The 21,095-nt window shown below is 40.4% G+C and overlaps 1 protein-coding gene across 2 annotated transcripts in view; it reads left to right on the forward strand.

Annotated features, from left to right (window-relative positions):
- Positions 1-14,375, forward strand: part of LOC306646584 (uncharacterized protein) — a 63,834-nt gene extending 49,459 nt beyond the window's left edge. The window contains exons 1-4 of one of the 2 annotated variants that reach the window (XM_079115229.1): positions 3,334-3,471; positions 11,715-11,841; positions 12,046-12,106; positions 12,708-14,375. In XM_079115229.1, the coding sequence (XP_078971355.1) occupies positions 3,469-3,471; positions 11,715-11,841; positions 12,046-12,106; positions 12,708-13,581 (1,065 nt within the window). In that variant the 5' untranslated portion in view covers positions 3,334-3,468 and the 3' untranslated portion in view covers positions 13,582-14,375. Of the gene's footprint in view, positions 1-3,333; positions 3,472-11,714; positions 11,842-12,045; positions 12,107-12,707 lie in introns of those variants that run through there. The other variant, XR_013759879.1, reaches the window with a different exon arrangement.
- Positions 14,376-21,095: the final 6,720 nt, after the last annotated feature.

Consider the following 21,095-nt stretch of genomic DNA (forward strand, 5'->3'; position numbering starts at 1 on the left):
CAATTACTATGTGTCAAAAATAAAAAAGTTTTTGTAAGGAATCCCACGAAATCCACGCAGGCACGGGAAATCACATAAGGGAGTTTATTAAGCAAACAGAGTGTCTCCCTGCAGGGTAAGAGAGAAAATGAGAGGAAAAGAAAGGGAAAGAGAAAGGGCCCACGCTAGAGAGAGTGGAAAGAAGTGAGTCCCGGGAGAGAAAAGTGAGAGAGAAAAGATGGTGGTGAAGCTATCTTTAAGAATCCCGCAGGGCTAACAGGGGACCAATGACGGAGAAGGACCCTTGCAAGCTGACTGATGAACCATAGCTAGCTAGGATGTTCACAGACTGACAGTAGTTGGGAGGTGGGGAAAATGGCTGGGGGGGAAGGGTGGGAGGGCAGCTTTGTACATTACAGTTTTTTATTTTCTTAAAGAAAGAGGTTGGCCTCTGGAGTGTGGCTTAGTGCTAAAGTGCTTGCCCAGCATGTTCCAGTCCTTGAGTTCAATCCCCAGAACTGAATAAAAGATATTGAACATTATCAGTCATTGAGGAAATGGAAATTAACAACCACAATGAAGGTCCTTCATGGTGGCATTGCTGCTGGGGAAGCTGAGGCAGGAGGATCTCAAGTTCAAGGCCAGAATGGGCAATTTAGTAAACCCCGCTTCAAAAAAAAAAAAAAAAGGTTGAGGATGTAGCTCAGTGGTATAACATGCGTGGGTCCAATTTCCAATACTGCAAAAAACAAACAAACAAAAAAAGAAACAACAAAACACACACACACACACACACACACACACCACACAACCACACAATGAAGCCAGAAGCCAGGTGTGGTGGCACACACTTGTAGTCCAGCTACTCTGGAGACTGAGGTGGGAGGACCACTTGAATTCAAGATGCTCTTAGGCAACCTAGTGAGACTACTCTCCCTCCCTATCTCACAAAACAAAACAACAAAAGTTACAAAGAGATGCCACTTCACAGTCATTAGGGCGATCAAAAAGATACTGACTCGGGGTGTAGCTAAGAAGAGCACTTGTCTAACATGAACAAGCCTTGGGTTCCAACTCTAGTACTGCCCCCTTCCAAAAAAGAGAGGGATATACTAACATGCTGAAGATATGTAAAAAATCAGAACAGTCACTCATTTCTTGTGGGAATCTAAAATAGTGCAGAAGCCATCTTAGAAAACCATCTGTTAGCTCCTTGGAGAGTAAACATAGAGCAACCAGGAGCCCCATCAATTCTTCTCTAAGAGAAACGAAATTAAATGTCCACTGAAAAACTTGTACATGAATGTTTATAGCAAACTTATTCATAATAGTTTAAAAGGATGGAAACAAAGCAAATGTTATAAGCAGACATGACTGGATAAACAAAATGAATTATTTGGATGCTATAAATAGCCTGAGGCTAACAAAATGAATAAACTTGAGCCCAGCATGATAAGACCTATAATCCCAGTTACTCAGAGGCTGAGGCAGGAGGATTGAAAGGTCCAGGCAACGTGGGGAAACAGTAGAGTGCAAATATTGATGCATACTCCAATACACATCACTAGAAATAACTGATAAGCAAATGAAACTAATCACAAAGAACACGGATATGATTCCGTTCTGAGTGCAGAAAGACTATAGCAACAGAAAGTAAATTAGTGATTGCCTAGAAGTCAAAAGATAGGAGAGTGAGAGCTAAAGAGTTCCTCTCCTTCTCCTTCTTCCTTCAACTCCTCCTCCTCCTTCTCCTTCCTCTTTTTTGTACTAGGGATTGGACCCTGGGCACTCAACGAGTGACTCACATCCCCAGCCCAATTTTGTATTTTATTTAAAGACAGGATCTCACTGAGTTGCTTAGTGCCTTGCTTTTGCTGAGGCTGGCTGTGAACTTGTGATCCTCCTGCCTCAGCCTCCTGAGCTGTGGGCATTACAGTCGTGTGCCACCACACCCAACTTCTTTTCTTCTTTATTTGTTATTTTCTTCTTTATTTCTTCTTTAGTTGTTGTTCTGGGGATGGAACCCAGGGCCTTCAGCATTCTAGGCAAGCACTCTACTACTGAGCCACAACCCCCCCAGCCCTTAATTTTTAATTGATACATACTTATACACATGTATGGGTTACAATATAAAGGGATTTCTTTTTGAGGTGTTGAAAACGTTTGAAAATGACGGTATTAGCAGAGCATGGTGGCCTGTGCCTGTAGTCTCAGCTACTGTGGAGACTGAGGCGGGGAACCTAGGAGTTCCTTGGGCCCAGGAGTTTGAGGTGGCCTGGGCAACACAGCAAGTCTGACTCAAAAAACAGAACAGCTGCAGGGTGGCTCATGATTGTTAATCCAAGACTTGGGAGGCTAAAATAGGAAGATTGCAAGTTCCAGGTTACCCTGGGCAATTTAGAGATCTCTGTTACAAAAAAAATAAAAATAAAAGGGACTGTAGCTCAGTGGTGGGGCTCCCCAGAATTAAATCCCCAGTTTAAAAAAATGTTGGCTGCAGTAATGATTGCATGTACATGCGAACATACTGAAAGTCACTGAATTCTACCCTATGAAGAGATGTATTGTGTAGGTGTGCATATGTAAAACTGTTCAAATAAATAAGTAAACGCCTTAGAATTTTTGATCCACTTTCTTAAGTATATTCATTGTTTTGTCTAATGGTAGTGAAAACGGGAATTGCCTTATGAAAATCATAGTCATTTCCATTTCAAAGTTCTCTAGGGGCACAAACTGCTGGATATCCAGTCAGTGTAAAATGTACAGCTCATAGTTTTAATGAACATATTTCATAGTTTGTGACTTATCTGAGAAGTTTCTCCTCCTAGGCTAGGGCTTGGGATTTTACCACTTAGCTCCAGTGCCAAGTGTTTGGGAGTGAAGAAGGCATGGGTGGAAGGCTCAACCCTGTCAACTGTCAAAGATCAAATTCTTTGTTAGATGTGGTGAGGTTACTTTTAAGTGTTTGCATTTATAAGCAAGCGTTATAGGTCCACAAGAGTCCTCAAAGCCTTAGGTCAAGCCGGGGAGGACATTTGACCCTTCAGTTTCTTTCTGGCATAACCGGGACAAAGGCCTCGCTTCCTCTAGACACGAAATCTGTGATTCTCTGCACACGCTTCTGTCTCCGCGTTCCGAAGGCGCTGCAGGCAGACACCAACACCAAACCCAAGGTCCAGTACAAGTTGTGCTTAAACGCAAAACCCCCGGCAGGGACAGGTTACCGGCCCGGTAACACCGGGGCGGCTCAGGGAGCGCCTTTCCGTTCGGCTGTCACAAAGGGGGCGTGTCCGTGCGCACCGTCCAATCAGGGCCGCCGTCGGAAAGGTGTGGGCGGGAGCCGCGGCGCGCACGGCGGGAGGACGCTGCGCGCTCGGGCCGCTCAGCACCTTGGGTCTCGCCGCCGCTGGAGGGCCTCAGGTAGCGCGGGCACCTGCACCGGCCGCCGGAGCCAGAGGGTGGACGCCGGGACACCCCGGAAGCCGGGAAATGGTGAGCGTGGGACCAGGCATCCCGGGGCGGGGGGAGGGGCCGTTGGAGCCGGCCGGAAGCGGCCGGGGCGGGACCAGGCCTCCCTGCCTGGCTCTGGAGTCTGCGGTCAGGTCCGCCGGCGCCGCTCGGCCCTGGGTCCCTTCCCGCCCGCGGGAGCTCTGACAGGCAGCTGGGACCCCGGCCTCCCGTGTCGTACCTGCGCGGCGACTTGGGCCTGGCTCAGAGCCTGTCTGGGCAGGTCCGCCGCACGTCTCCTCAGACTGTGCGGCGACGGCGGGAGGGTCACCGGGAGACCCTCACTTGCGCGTTGGATCGGTGCGCGGGAGGAGCAGTGGTCTACCCGGGCCTGGGTTTCTCCTTTCTCCCCAAGGGGCCCGGTTTCCCCCCTGAGCTTTCTAAATAAATGGGAAGCAGGGTCTCAATCCCGAGACCCTGTGCCCCCGGTCTAGCCCTCCCCTAGGGCTGGCAATAATTCCTAATTTCTAGATATATTTTCACATTCCCAAATGCCACCTACCCTTCTCCAGTTGACAGCATCGTTTATTAAATGCATCCTCGGTGGTGCATTTCAATCAAACCCGGTATTTTAATTACCATTTTTCCACACACGAATTAATAGTTCTTTTTTAAAAAAATTGTTCGTGGATATTTTTATGAGAGGGAAACAGAATAGTCACCTGGAGCTACGGTGTATGATATCCTTGTGCCTTTCTTCTCATCACTTCCCCAGGCATATACATTCTAGGGAACTCCTTTGGTTGAGGCGCCTCTTTGCGAACTTTCCTGGAAACTCTGACCTTTTAGCACAGCTCCAGGTCAGCGCGGTCCCTCCCTCAGTTTGTCACCTTGGAAGATTAAGTGTTTATTTGATTCTTATTTTTTCAGTAATATGAATGTGTGTCATCAAGAGACCTTGGGGGAAGATGTGAAATATTTCCAAACAGTTGATGATTCGCCTTTATCCGGTGACCCTTGAGGAACCTTAACAGTTTTGCCATTGCACAGCCCTTGCAGGCAAAACCTGAATTGATCCACGTTTCCTTCCCCTTCATTAGTGACTTCTTCCTCTGATGATATTCATTCTGGACACACAGATACTGGGGGAAAAAAAAAAAAAAAGCTTACAGAAGCAAATGGGTGAGAGACCCTCATTTTTGTTCTATCTCTGACACCCTAGCTACTATCCCTGTCAGTACCCACATGATCTTTTGATATTCTGCAGGCAACATATTTTTTTGTTTACAAATTTTACTTACCCTCATTTATTCTGCTGCTTGCACATTGGCCCTCTTTGGATATCCAGCCCAACCACAAAAGAGTCTAGAGTTTTTATTCTGTTAACACAGAACTTTCATAGAGCAGTTTTTTTTTTTTTTTTTTTTTAATTAAGTCAAACTTCTTTCAAGTCTATTATGTGTATCTAAAAATTTGTCACCAATCCAAGGTCACACGGATTTGTTTTCCTATGTTATCTTCTAGATGTTTATAGTTTTGCATTTTACATTTATGTGTATGATCCTTTTTAATTTTTGTGAAAGATGTAAAGTCTTTCTAGGATTGTGTGTTCTTGTTTTGTTGTGATGTTCATAGCTCTATTTGTTGAAATGACTATATTTTGTCATTCTAGTTCTTTTATGGTATTGGGGATGGAATGCAGAGCCTTGCATGTGCTTGGCAAGCATTCTACCACTGAGCTACACTCCCACTGCCTGCTTTTGCTTTAGTACTGGGAATGAACCCCAGCCCTATCTTTCCATCTATCTATCTATCTAGATATCTATCATCTATCTGATACCCAGAATTGAACCCAGAGACGCTTAACCACTGAGACACATCCCCAGCTCTTTTTATTTTTTATTTTCAGACAGGGTCTCACTAAGTTGCTAGGGCCTTGCTAAGTTGCTGAGGCTTGCTTTGAACTTTCAATCTTCTTACCTCAGCCTCCCAAGTCTTAGGGATTGCAGGCATGTGCCACCATGCTCTGCCCTATTTAATGTGCAAATCCCTTGCACATTGGAGAAAAAACCATGGGTCTGTAGGTCATGCTTATGTATAAATGTATAGGAAATAGCAATGGAGTGTATCACTGACTCTTCTATTCTTTTATAATTATTTTAATGTTATTGTATTTTATACCTTTTATTTATTTATTTATTTACTTTTTCAGGACTGAGGATAGAACTCAGGGCCGTGCATGTGCTAAGCAAGCACTCCGCCACTGAGCTAAATTCTCAACCCCCCTTTATTTTATTTATTTATTTTTATGTCGTGCTGAGGATTGAGCCCAAATTCTCACGCATACTAGACAAGTGCTCTATCACTGAGCTACAACAGCCCTCCTTTTTATTTATTTTGAGACAGGGTTTCACTAAGTTGCACAGGCTTATCTCAACTTGCCATCCTTCTGCCTCAGCCTCCCAAATAGACATAAGCCACTATGCCTGGTGACTTTGGTCCTTTTTCAAAAATCAGTTTACTATATGAGTGAATCTGTAAAAGAAGCAATTGAGAGTATATTAACGTTGAGTATATTAACATTGTATCCTTCAACCTTCCTGGACTTTTACCTTCTGTAGTTCCAGGAGTTTATTGTATATTTTCTGAGATTTTCTGTACTACTTAGGCAATCAGTCATATGCAACAACATGTGTATTGCAGCTTTATTCGTCATAGCCAAGATATGTAAACAATCTAAATATCCATCAGTGAGTAAATGGGTAAAGTAAGTGTGGTATTTACATGCAGTGAAATATTAAAAATAAAGCAGTCCTACCATTTTCCACACTAAGAATGGACCTGGGGGGTGTTACACTCAGAAAAAACGAATACTGTGAGATCTCATGTATATATAATAATCTAAAATATTTAAATTCTTGGAAGCAGAGAGTAGAATGATCATTTGCAGGGGAGTGGGGAAATGAGCAGGTGGTGTTCAAGGGAACAACGTTTCTGTTATGCAGATAAATTGTGGAGATCTGTACAACAAGGTGCCTATTACTAGCAACACTGTATTTTATAGTTAAAAATTTTCAGGTAGATTTTGCATTCTGTTCTTTTTTTTTTTTTTTTTTTTTTTTTTTGTATTGTGTTCTTAACACAAACAGGAATACATACACAAACAGAGTAATGAGAGTGGGAGTAGTAATGAGGTTGTTGATGGATATGCCTGTGGCCTTACAGGAGTGGTGGTTGCATTTATCCCCATTGGTGTATGTATTTAATGTATATATTAAATATATATGGCTTATACATATTGATCAAACCTCCATAAAGTGTTTTTTTTTTTTTTTAAGTATGTGTTCATAAGTGGATCCTGGGCAGGATTAGTCTCTTGATATTCACTGGCTCATCCTGATTCTTTGATAGTTTTTATACCTTTATCATCTCTTCTTACTTGTTATGCAGTGTCCTTTTACTTTAGCCTCATCTGAACTTTCTGCAAATGAGCATTAATGGAGTTACAGTGAACAGGTTTTGAGTGGTTTCTTTGCCTCACGTGATAGAATCTGAGGCTGGGAGTAGTAGTCCAGTGATTATGATGTTTGGGCTCTCTCAGGTTGATTTTTTGCTCTTATAAAAAATACTGACCCTTGGGGTGCTGGGGTTGTGGCTCGGTGGTAGAGCACTTGCCTAGCATATGTGAGATGCTGAATTGGATTCTCAGCACCACATATAAATAAAATGAATAAAAATAAAGTCCTATCAACATCTAAAAACAATTAAAAATACTGATCCTGTCATTTTGCTGTCCTTCACTAATACAAATACACAATAAATCCTTTGCACATTGGAGAAAAACCATTGGTCTGTAGGTCATGCTTATGTATAAATGTATAGGAAATAGCAATGGAGTGTATCACTTGACTCTTCTATTCTTTTATAATCTAATTTATAAGAAATGGGATCTGCCCGCAATTTCATTTGGCTGTTTCCTCATCATCAAAACCTTATGTGATGTGTGTGAGATTGGGGGAGATGGCACACACCTGTAATCCCAGCTACTTGGGAGGCTGAGGCTGGAGGATTACAAATTTGAGACAAGCCTGGGAAATTTAGTGAGACACTATCTCAAAATTTTAAAAGGGCAGGGCATGCACTTCTTGGTAGATTACTTGCCTAGCATGCTCCAGCTCCTGGTTCAAGTCCAAGAACTGATGAGAGAGCGGTGGGGGAAAGGGGTGTGTTGGGACTACAGGTGTGTGCTACCACGCCTGGCTTCATGTGTTCATTTTTATTCTGCACACTAATATTATACTGTACACATTAGAGATAACTGTATCCTACTTTGTGTTTTTTTTTAACTTTCTTCATTTTAATATATTTGAATGCCTTTGTGTCTTCCTTCACAGCTTTTTGTTGCATGAGAAAAATTCTCCCTGTTCTTGCATCAAAAGAAATTAGAGGACTGGAGTTGTAACTCAGTGGTAGAGCAGGTACTTAGCATTCAGGAGGTCCTGGGTCTCGTCTCTAGCACTAAACACAAAAAATTTGCCTGTGACTTCTGAAAGTGTTTGTATGTCTTTCACATTTAAATATACATTAAATTGATTATGTCTATAGCAGAGATGTGATATAATACATTTTTCCATTATGTAAGTTAGGTAACAGTTTGTTCATTCCCCATGTATTAGTGATCTCTTTACGTTCTCTACAGTGTTTCAAATTTACATGTAAATGCCAGCCCTTTGAAAACTTTTTTTCCATTCCCTTGATCTGTTTATCTCTCTGCTAGTGTCCTGTTCAGAATATTGTAACTCAAAAAATAATTGACATATGTTAGAAGAGCCTCACTTTGTTCTGCAGATGACTCTACGCGCTGTTTGACACTTGTTCCTAAGAGGTTCACAGTAGTAGTTCTGTACTCCTAATAAGTCTGGGAGATCTATGGAATTTTCTGAGATGCTGTATGGGAGAATTGACACCTTTTTTTCCCTTTTGGTTGCACTGGGGACTGAACCCAGGATTGTGTGCATGCTAGGCAAGTGTTCCACCACTGATGCTCCCCAGGCCCTTTTTAAAATTTTTATTTTGAGACCGAGGCTTGCTGAGTTGCCCAGGCAGGCTTCAAACCTGTGATCCTCTTACCTCAGCCTATTGAGTATTCGGGATTATAGGTGTGCACCACTGTGTCCCGTGAGAAGTGACATCTGGTGTATTGTAATAATGGTGCCAGCTTTATACTAATTTCATTCTGCATAGATATTAACCAATAATTTTTTTGGTGTTATGATGCTGGGGATTGAACCCAGGCCCTCAGGGATAATAGGTAAGCACTCTGGCACTGAGCTATATCCTTAGCTACAATAAAAATGTTCTCCATTAGAATTGTTAAACGGCTTTCTTTAGTCTTATCTAGTAGTTGTATGTGTTCTGGAGGAAAGCAGCTGCAGGCTTCCAAATGTTTCCTCCTAATGTAATAACATAGATGGGCTCAGTTCCCCAAGCAGTAACTTGTGACAATATATGAGATATTATCTACGAGGGAAGCTCATTAGCACCTTAGTGCTCAGAGTGCTTTCTGGGGGCTCATCAAGTAGCTCTCTACCTAGTATGTAAAAGGGTCCAGATTCTCAGAAGGAAAGCAGACATTTCTTATATTATGTGAACAGTTTAAATATACCGAGCCACTCTTTCAACTTTTTATTTATGGTGCTGGGAATTGAACTCAGGGCCTTTGCACGTGATAGATTAGCACCCTATCACTGAACTATCCCCAGATCTCATGTACTCTGTTTTTGTTTTGTTTTGTTTTGTTTTGTTTTTCTTTATTCCTCTTTTTGTTAACTGGGAATTCATCCCGTCCTTTTTATTTTTTATTTTGAGACAGGGTCTTGCAAAGTTGCTGAGACTGACCTTGAACTTTCCATCCTCCTGACTCAGCCTGCTGAGTTGCTGGAATTATAGACATTTGCCATCACACCTGGCTGTAGGTTTTGCTTTGAGGTTCCTTTTTTTTTTTTTTTCCCCTCGTCACTATTGTAACTAAAATTAAGTCTGTCTGAAATGATCACTATGCAAATATGAGTGAAGAACAAACTTTCTAAGCAGGCATTGCTAACGATAAGCATCTCAAGCCTACTAGTGTTAAAACCCTTCTGCTCATTCATTTCTTTAAGCAAGTCATATAGATTCTTTCTACGAGGAGTAATTAGGGCAGATCCAAGCAGCTCATTTCCCCTAGAGCAGTCAACAAGAGGGATGTTGATTTTTTGCTGTCAACTCCCACATCAGAGTTTCTGTTTCAGAGCTTTTCCCTCTGCCCCTGCACATGGATAGCAATAGATTAAGGCTCGTTGTAGAGATCAGCATTTGGGGGAATTATCTGGCTGAGAGATTCCTATGCTGCTTGGTTCTCAGGTGTACCTCATGGGAACTCAAAATGAGTGACATGGTAGACCAGCGTCTCGAGTAACTGGTAGGGAATCATTTCCTCTTGAGGTTGGAGAAAGGGGAATTCATTTCTTCTGGAGGATAACATTGATGAATCTTTTATATATTTTGCAATCATGGGGAGATTTAATGTTAGTCAGCTTTCTGTCTCTAGGAAAAAAATATCTGAGACATAATAAAGGTTTATTTTGGTTCAGTTTCAGTCCATGTTTGCTTGGTCCTATTACCTTGGGCCTGTGGTGTCAGAGCACATCGTGGCAGGAGTGTGTGGCAGAGCGGCCTGTAAAAATGAAACAGGAGGGACCACGGTTTCAATATCCATATTAAGGACATGCCTCCAGTGATCTAACTTCCTTCCACTAGGCCCCATCTCCTAAAGGTTCTACTACCTCCCAATAGTGCCACAGGCTGGGGACCAAACCTTCAACACAGGGGCCTTTGGAAGACATTTAAGAACCAAACTGTCATTCACTATCAAGCTATTGTGGACTTCAGTGATCTTTCTTACAAATTGCAACTCTTTTTTTTTTGTTTTGTTTTGTTTTGTTTTGTTTTGTTTTGTACTGGGTTTTGAACTCTGGGGCACTTGACTACTGAGCCACATCCCCAGCCCTATTTTGTATTTTATTTAGAGACAGGGTCTCACTGAGTTTCTTAGTGCCTCACCATTGCTGAGGCTGGCTTTGAACTTATGATCCTCCAGCCTTAGCCTGCCAAGCCACTGGGATTACAGGCATACACCACTATACCTGGCCAAATTGCAACTCTTTTTTTCTTTTTTTTTTTTTTTTTTTTGTGGTGCTAGGGATTGAACCCAGGGCCTTGTGCATGTGAGGCAAGCACTCTACCAACTGAGCTACATCTCCAGCCCCAAATTGCAACTCTTAACCCAACTGTGATCCTGAAGGTCAGCATTGCTCAGCTATACTATTAAGGGTCTTCGAGGAAGAATTGCTCTGGTACCTTATCATCTCTGTCTTGTGTGTGCTAGAAATTGATGAGAAGCAAACCTGAGCCTCGTGAGCACAGGGATTCTGTGGAAGTCTAAGTTGTCATGCCTTCTTCCTTGTGCCTGTGGTCTTCCTTCCCTGCATCAAATGTGTCTTGGGAAAAAAAAAAAAAAAAAGAACTACTGAGTCTGTGGTATGTATCACACAGTGAGCTCTGGAAGAATATTTTCATTCAGCCAATTGGATTTGACTTCCGCTAAAGAGCTGTAGAACTTCAGGACAACATGACCAGCTGGGTGTTGTTACAAATTAAACTACTACAGCCTCTTGTTATCATATATACAATTATGGGAGTAGAAGAAAAAGTATACAGTACTTAAGTATGTCTTTGTGTATTAAAACCTCATACAGTTGAGTGTGGTGGCACATGCCTATAATCCCAGCTACTCAGGAGACTGAGGCAGGAGGATGGCAAGGTCAAGAAGGTCAGTCTTGGCAACCTAGTGAGACCCTGTCTCAAAATAAAATCAGAAGAACTGGGGGTATAGCTCAGTGGTAGGGCCTAGCATGCACAAAGTGAGGAATTTCTAGTCTTATAATGGAAATATTTGTTTAATTTATTTAGAACTTATCAAAGATGTTGTGTATTCTGTCATTAGAGAGTAATAAGACTTAAAGTGATCAAAGTAAAATGTAGAAACAATTTTCTTGCATCTGTGGCACTGTTAAATTTACAAGCAAGTGATTGTTGACAGAGCTTTGGAGTCCTGATAACCAAGTTACAGAATGAATATTTGGAGACCACAGACTCATATGTGAACCTGTTAGTGAATCGAGTATAGGTCCCCTGTGCTGTGAGTCTCATCTGTCCTCCTTTACACATACATATGTGGAATGTTTTAGGACTCAGTGGCCTTTGAGGATGTGGCTGTGAACTTCACCCAGGAGGAGTGGGCTTTGCTGGATCCTTCTCAGAGAAAACTCTACAGAGATGTTATGCAGGAAACCTTCATCAACTTGGCTTCTATAGGTAAGAACAAAATTATTCCCACACTTAGTCAATTAAAGAACAAGTATTTCTTGTTGATCAACCAGGTTCTAAAATTTGAGTTTTGAAAGGGAATAGTTTGGTGAGTAAATCTGGCAAGGTAGGAGCTAATTGTGGACCTAGAATCTAATACTTTTTGTATAATTCCAAATAATTTACAGTGATTTTTCTGCATTTGCATTATAGGGGAAAATTGGGAAGACCAGAACATGGAAGATCAATTCAAAAACCAGGGACAAAATCTTAGGTAAGTTGTACATAGAAAAAAAGTAGTGTCCCATGAGAGAATCTTACTATGTCATGAAATTTTAAGAAACAAGTAAACAAATGAACCACGCACACACACACCCCAAAAAACCTCAATTTTTTTATTTATTGACCTCTAGAAAAATTTCACTGAGATTTTTTTAAATGACATAAATATTCAGTATTTGTTTACCCAAAAACAATATTAAGAAATTCAGTATTATGAATATCACTGGGATTTTTTGGGGGGAGGGTATTGTTGATTAAATTCATGTCCTTGCACACACTAGGCAAGCACTCTACCTTTGAGTAACCCTTAATTTAATTTTATTTCAAGACAGTGACTTGCTAAGTTGCTCAAATTGGTCTTGAACTTGTGATCCCCCTGCCTCAGCCTCCCAAATACCAGGATTATAGGTGTGCGTCACTGTGCCTGTTTAATATCACTGTTTTGGTAATAGTTGTAGTCAAACACTCTTCCAGAACATTTGTTATGTATACTGAAAATACTAAAAGTATAATTCTGCTACCTATTAATTGTGCAATCTTTAGCAATCATTAATAAAAAAGGCACTGATAACGCATGTCTTGTTTTTTTACAGAGGTCGTGCTGTAGAGAGACTCTGTGAAAGAAAAGAAGGTCAGTTTGGGGAAACCTTCAGTCAGATTCCAAATCTTAAACGGAACAAGAAAACTCTTCCTGGAGTAAAACCACATGAGTGCAGTGTGTGTGGGAAAGTCTACATGTGTCATTCATCTCTTAACAGGCACATGAAATGTCACACTGAACGCAAACCATATGAGAGCCACAAATATGGAGAGAAGTCCTATGAATGTAAGGAATGTGGGAAAACATTCAACTTTCGAAGTTCATTTCGAATACATGAAAGGACTCACACTGGAGAGAAGCCCTATAAGTGTAAGCAATGTGGGAAAGCTTTCTGTTGGCCCAGTTCCTTTCAGATACATGAAAGGACTCACACTGGAGAGAAGCCCTACGAATGCAAGGAGTGCGGCAAAGCCTTCATTTATCACACAACTTACCGAGGACACATGAGAATGCACACAGGAGAGAAACCTTATCAGTGTAAAGAATGTGGGAAAACCTTCAGTCATCCGAGTTCATTTCGAAACCATGAAAGAACTCACTCTGGAGAGAAACCATATGTATGTGAACAATGTGGAAAAGCCTTCAGATACTACCAAACTTTTCAAATACATGAAAGGACTCACACCGGGGAAAAGCCCTATCAGTGTAAGCAATGTGGGAAAGCTCTCAGTTGTCCCACTTCCTTTCGAAGTCACGAAAGGATTCACACTGGAGAAAAACCCTACAAATGTAGAAAATGTGGCAAAGCCTTCAGTTTCCCTAGCTCCTTTCGAAAACATGAAAGAATTCATACTGGAGAGAAACCTTATGATTGTAAGCAGTGTGGGAAAGCGTTCATTCTCTTCCAAGCTTTCGAAGACACATGATAATGCACACTGGGAATGGGCCTTATAAATGTAAGGAATGTGGGAAAGCCTTTGATTGTCCCAGTTCATTTCAAATTCATGAGAGAACTCACACTGGAGAGAAACCCTATGAATGTAAACAGTGTGGGAAGGCCTTTAGTTGTTCCAGTTCCTTTCGAATGCATGAAAGGACTCACACTGGGGAAAAACCCCATGAGTGTAAGCAATGTGGGAAGGCCTTCAGTTGTTCCAGTTCTGTGCGAATACATGAAAGGACTCACACCGGAGAAAAACCCTATGAGTGTAAACAGTGTGGGAAGGCCTTTAGTTGTTCCAGTTCATTTCGAATGCATGAAAGAATTCACACTGGAGAGAAGCCCTATGAGTGTAAACAGTGTGGGAAGGCCTTTAGTTTTTCTAGTTCCTTTCGAATGCACGAAAGAACACACACTGGAGAGAAGCCTTATGAGTGTAAGCAGTGTGGGAAGGCCTTCAGTTGTTCCAGTTCCTTTCGAATGCATGAAAGGACTCACACTGGAGAGAAGCCCTATGAATGTAAACATTGTGGGAAGGCCTTTAGCTGTTCAAGTTCCATTCGAATACATGAAAGAACTCACACTGGGGAAAAACCTTATGAATGTAAACAGTGTGGCAAAGCCTTCAGTTGTTCCAGTTCTGTTCGAATGCATGAAAGAACTCACACTGGAAAGAAACCCTATGAATGTCAACAGTGTCATAAGGCCTTCAGTTGTTCCCGTTCCTTCGAATCCATGAAAGAACTCACACTGGAGAGAAACCCTATGAATGTCAACAGTGTGGTAAAGCATTTAAGTGTTCTCGTTCCTTTCGAATACATGGAAGAACTCACAGTGGACAGTAACTAATTGTAAAGTTTTCACTTGTTCCATTTGTCTTTGAAGATATGAAAGGACTCTTGCTGTAGAGAAACCCTATGAATATAAAATGCAGAAAACTTTCAGTTCTCTGGGTATGACTATCAGAAGGAGCTCTTATTAGAGAGAAACCCTAAGACCATAAACAATATGGGAAAGCCTTCAGTCATCACACAACTTTTTGAGGACATGCAAGAATGCATTCTGAAGGAATACCATACAAATGGAAAGAATATGTAAAACCCTACAGTTGTCCCAGTTTATTTGGAAACCATACACAAACACACTGGAGAGCAGTTTATTGAATGTAAACAACATGAGAAAGACAGTTGGCTCATGCTCTGACATATGTGAGAAGGCACACTGGAGAGTAACTATAAAAGTGAAAAACAACGGAAAGTTTTCAATATTCATGTGATATTCCCTGTCATGTGAATCTTCAAACTCATGTAAAGACTCCCACTGGAGAGAGGTCCTACAAATGTACATAATACAAATTAATTCACATATATCATTCCAGAACATCCACAACATGAAAGATGTTTTAAAACTTGCAAGCATATTTTTTAGTTGCTTATTAAAGTATCCCTGGACTATGGATTTCTATTTATTACTTTCACAGATGAACATAAGGTGAGATAACTCTGTAAGCAATAGTACACAAGTTTAATAATGTTTTTTCATTGAATCAGTTATTATAATTTTCTTTCCTTTTTGAAGTGTGCTGAGTTCATGGGTGAACCAAAGCGTATTCCAACATGAAAGTTTTTAATATTTTTTTTGTTCTGCAAATAATGGCCCATTGAAAAATGACAATTTGGAAATCATTGGGATTTTCCTACTGGCCATGGGTGGCAGGTATTAGATGTCTCTTACCCATTATATGATTTTAATCATTCCTTCTGATTTAAATACTCTTCTTTGGAGGAGGAGCAGAGGAGACTTTTTTCTCTGCTAATAGTTGCCATAAATTTATGAATATGCAAAGTTTACCTTACAGTATAATCTCATTTAAATTATTTTCATCTTTTGCTCTGTTAGTCATTTTCTGGCTGTGATTTAGATGATAGACTTTGCATTAAGAGGAGACTTGTGGTAGCACAATATAATCTTAGTTGGAAATGACTTTCCTGAATTGCATTAACATGGATAACAGTGTGGCCTGTTTTCTACAATCCATCCCATTCAGTTCCATGCTAGAATTCATCAGTAGTATATTTGTTTGAGATACAGAGAGCAGAAATGATGAAGGGTGTGGGTTTTGTAGCTATCATATATGGAACTGGACGGTGGATAGGGGCTTCAGGGATACCTGCTTCTACCTCATTTTCCTGATGCTTTGCCCTGCCCGTCATCAGTACAGTCATGTGCTGTTTAACAGTGTTTCAGTCAACAACAGGATGCATGTGTAGTGGTCTTTTAAGATTATAAGGGACCTTAAAATTTTCTATTGCTTAGTGACATCATATTCACTGTGATGTCATAGTGCAAAGTACTGTGTGTGTGTGGTAAAGCTGGCATAAACAAACCTGCTTTACCAGTAGTATAAAAATATAGCACATGCAATTAGATTTAGACATAATACTTATAGTAATAATAGACAACTGTGTTACTGGTTTATGTGTTCTCTATACTATAGTTTTTATCATTTTAGATTGCATTCTTATTTTTTTTTAAGTATAAGACAGCCTCAGGCAGGTCCCTCAGGAAGCATTCCAGAAGAAGGCCTTGTCATCATCCCTGGGCAGCTCCATGTGTGGTGTTGCCCTGAAGACCTTCCAGGCAGACAGTTGTGGAGGTGGAAGACTTCAGAAGTCTTCCCAGGATCATTGACGGTCCTGGACTGTGGAGGCCTAGGCTAACGTGTGTGTTTGTGTCCTAGTTTTTAACAAAAAGGTTAAAAAAATTTAAAAATCAGAAAATTTTGAAATAAATTGAAAATAAAACCTCATGGGGTAAGAACATAAAGAAAATATTTTTGTACAGCTGTGCAGTGTGTTTTTCTTTTTTTGCTTTTTTCCATTTTCAGATGGGTAATATGCTGATGTTGTAACAAGGTTTGAGGGAGGCACCTCTCACACATCTGTGTGAAAACCCAAGCATGGTGCTTGTAAACCATAAAAAGGCTCTTATGTTTTAACCTAAGTGTTATTACAAAAGAGTCAAAAAGTGCAAAAAATATTTTAGTGGGTTGTGGGTATAGCTCAATGTTAGAACACTTTCCTAGCAAGCATGTGGCCCTGGGTTTGATCCACAGCTGAAAAAAGTTATTTTTAAGTTCATTAAGTAAAAATGGTACAGTAAACTAAGGTTAATTTATTATTGAAGAAAAAAAATTTTTAGAAAAATTAGTGTGGCCTAAGTGTGCACACAATTTACAAAATCTACAGTAGTATACAGAAACATCCTAGGGCTTCACATTCACTTCCCACTCACTGACTCACCCACAGCAACTTCCAGTCATGCAGCCTCCGTTTATGGTAAGTGCCCTGTTTAGGTGTACCACTTTTTATCTTTTATACTGTATTTTTATTGTATCTTTTCCACGTTTAGATATACAAATACTATGTGTTATAATTGCCTATAATACTGAGTACAGTTACATGCTGTATAGGTTTATAGCTTAGGAGCAATAAGCTGTGTTATACAGTCTAGATGTATAGTAGGCTGTACCATCTAGGTTGGTATAGTAAGTATATTTTATCCTCAAAAAGATGCAACTACCTGATAATGCATTTTTAGAACACCTCCCCTTAAGCAGTAGATGCCTATATTCTCAAAGTTACCACTAATTGCTTGTCATCTTTACAGAGATGTAGTGTACAGACACCTACCAGGTTCCACTCAACATTCATTACAGTTTAGATTTTCCTGCAAACTTAAATATGTACATAATTTGGACTCTCAAGGTTGGAAATATTCCCTGATGTTTTGACTTTTCCTCATCTCTAGATTGAATTCATCAAGGGTCTTACATTTATGTAGTAAACACCTTGTATTAATGCTGCCAGTGACTGCATGCTTCTGAATCACCATGATAGTTATAGTAGTGCATTCAGAAAGAACATGGGCCAAGCATGGTGGTATACACCTGTAATCCCAGAGACTGGGGAGGCCGAGGCAGGAGAATCCCAAGTTTAAGGTTAGTTTCAGCAACTTAGCAAGATCCTGTCTCAAAAAATAAAAAAAGGGCTGGGGAGGTAGTTCACTGGTAAAGCATCCCTTGGGTCAATCCCCAGCATTGCAACAGCAACAAAAGAACTACATGGAAGTTTTTCCTTTATTGCATTGTGCAGTGAATGCATTGATCAGTCCTTAGTTTTAAAAATGAGCATCTTCCTCATAGCAAGTGGTTTGTCTATTTCCTGTCACTGTTGAACATAATCTATGTTTTCAGTTACATTTCATTGTATGTGATAAAGTGTGCCTGTTTTTGTCAGACTATTCTGTACATGTTTTCTAGAATATTTTATTAACTGTTTTCAAATAATTTGTATACTATCAATTGTCTTTTTCATTTCTTATAAGGATATATTAAAATACTCCATTGCCGTTATGGGCTTTCAGATTATTTGTAATTTTGTCAAGTTAACCATTGGCTATTCAAAGTTAATATTACCATGTACATACAAGATTGAGTATTGTTAGGGAATTTTATTTTTTATTCTTGATAGTTCTTTTTTAAAATTTATTTTTATTATAAACAAATGGGATACATGTTGTTTCTGTTTGTACATGGAGTAATAGCATACCATTTGCATAATCATACATTTATATAGGTTTATGATGTTTGATTCATTGTTATTTTTTCCTTCCCCCACCCCTCTTTCCTCTATACAGTCCCTCCTTCCTCCATTCTTGCCCCCCTCCCACCCCCCCATTATGTGTCATCATCCGCTTATCAGTGAGATCATTCGCCTTTTGGATTTTTCAGATTGGCTTATCTCACTTAGCATGATATTCTCCAATTTCATCCATTTGCCTGCAAATGCCATAATTTTATTATTCTTTATAGCTGAGTAATATTCCATTGTGTATATATATATATATATATATATATACCACAGTTTCTTTATCCATTCATCAATTGAAGGACATCTAGGTTGGTTCCACAGTCTGGCTATTGTGAATTGAGCAGCTATGAACATTGATGTGGCTGTATCTCTGTAGTATGCTGATTTTAAGTCCTTTGGGTATAGGCAGAGGAGTGGGACAGCTGTGTCAAATGGTGGGTCCATTCCAAGTTTTCTAAGGAATCTCCACACTGCTTTCGAGAGTGGCTGCACTAATTTGCAGCCCCACCAGCGATGTATGAGTACCTTTCCTCCCACATCCTCTCCAACACCTATTGTTGCTTGTATTCTTGATAATCGCCATTCTAATTGGGGTGAGATGGAATCTCAGTGTAGTTTTGATTTGCATTTCTCTTATTACTAAAGATGGTGACTAATTTCTCCATTCATTCCGAAAAGCTAAAACTCAATCATTTTGTCAAAGCCCTCTTGCCAGAGACCTCCAGGATCTCTGGTGCTCAGTGTTTAGAGTGCCTCTGGGATTGATCCCAGAGCTGCTGAAAAGAAAACTCCATGGAGCGGTGCGTGGCAGTGTGAGAGTATAAATTATGTGTCTGTATGTTGAACCCTCAAGGTTAGGAGTATTCCCTGATGTTCTGACTCCCCTAGATTAGATCTACATCAAATTCATCTAGGGTCTAGTAAGTAGTAAAACCCTTGTTTACTAAATAGTATTAATATTGTAGTCGGAGAGTGTTAAGAGTTGTAATAAGAATGACCACAAACCATAAGCGGCTAGGGAGAGTTGGTAAGAAAACATTGAAAAGGATTCTTTTTAGACTTGGGTTTTTGTTAGTCAGTGAAGGGAGATTTTCTCTATACTGGATGCTGTACATTGAACCTAATTACATCACTGGTTATAATAATTCTTATCTAGAAAGAAGGAAGAATGAAGTTGAGCTAACCCTGTTTGCAAGAAACTCCAGCTGTGTTGGTCAGTAGAGGACTATTTTGGTCAGTTTTGTGGTTTCGGTGCCCCTGTCCCCTTCACCCCTTTTTAAAGAGTTAAATTTTTTTTTCAGTCTGAGGAACAAACCCAGGGCCTAGTACTAGCTAGGCAAGTGATCTGCCACAGAGCTACATCCCTGCCCTAACATTTCCCCCTCCATTTTAAAAGAGATTCTCACCATGTTGCCCACTATGTTGATCTTAAACTCCTTGATTCTGGAGAAATGTAAACACGTGTCCACAGAAAACCATGTACATGAATGACGTTGGCAACATTCTTCATAATATCCAAAAGGTAGAAACAAAGCACATGTCGTTTACTGGATGAATGAGTAAACACAATGGGCTACATCTATACAGTGGAATAGTATTCATCATAGAAACAAATGAAGTACTGACACCTGTCACAGTATAGATGTTCCTCTATCAAACTCTGTTAGGTGAAAAAGTAGGTCATAAAGATACCAGATTATCTAATTCCTTTCATATTAAAGTTCAGAATAGGAACTCTATCCTATTCTGGTTGTGTAGGGTTTGAAGGAAAATGAAAGGATAGTTAATGAATACAGGGTTTTCTTTGGTTGTTACTGGTGATGGAAATATTCTAAATTTGTGAGATTGCAAGTACAAGTGAATATACTGAAAAAAATTAATCATACACATTAAAGGAGTGTATTTATAATATCTCAGCAAACAGTTTCCAATAAAAGATACATCAGGAGTTTTGATTCCATTTTAAAGCACATTGAGTTCCAATGGACATCCAAAGTTTACACAGCCTTTTATTTTTTCTTACATCAGCAAAATAGGAATTCAATTTGCCTTAGGGCTAGCATAGCCACTTACATTTCAAAGTTCACTAGGAACACCTTCAAAAATTATCAATAAGAAATTGCCTTGCAAGTTTGGGACTATAGCTAACGGTAGAGTACTTGCTAACATGCGTGAGACCCTGGGTTTAAAAAAAACAACAACCCAGTTTCTAATGTAAATTGCATGCCTCAGACTTTATAACAAGAGCACATAGCTTCTTGTTGGTCGAATAAGAGTCACTGTACCTAGTCTAGGACTGTGATGTTCTATGTCCCCAGCCCTTCTATTTTCTTTTAAGACAGGTTTTCCTAATTTGCTCAGGCTGGCTTCAAAATTGCCATCCTCCTGCGTCAACATCCGGAGTAGCTGGGAGTACAGGTGTGTGCTGTCGCGCCTATCCGGTTTGAAAAGGTTACTTTTAAATGTTTGTGTTCGTTGTAAACAGAAGAGTTCTAAAAGGCCTGGGGGACTTATGCCAAGCCTCTGACCCTCCGAGGACACTGGAACCTGCGATTCCAGTTTGACCTGATCTGGGCGCCCCTCTTAAATTGAACAGGGCTTCATTCCATGTGAAAAAAGAGTCGGATTCTCTGCGCACACTTGTGACCACTCCGCAGGAGCTGTGCGGAGAAGCCAGGGTGGGTTCTAGGGTGGGGAACAAGTTCTGACGGAGCCGAACGCTGCTGGTAGAGTCACGCTCTGGCCCACTGGGGAAGCCTAATCTGCCAACATGCGTGACCTCCTTCCTCGCTGTCATTCATTCAGAAGGGGGCGGGCCGTATGGACGGTCCAATCAGGCACTTCGCAG

Source organism: Sciurus vulgaris (genome assembly GCF_902686455.1).
Source record: "Sciurus vulgaris genome assembly, chromosome: 16".
Classification (NCBI taxonomy): Eukaryota; Metazoa; Chordata; class Mammalia; order Rodentia; family Sciuridae; genus Sciurus; species Sciurus vulgaris.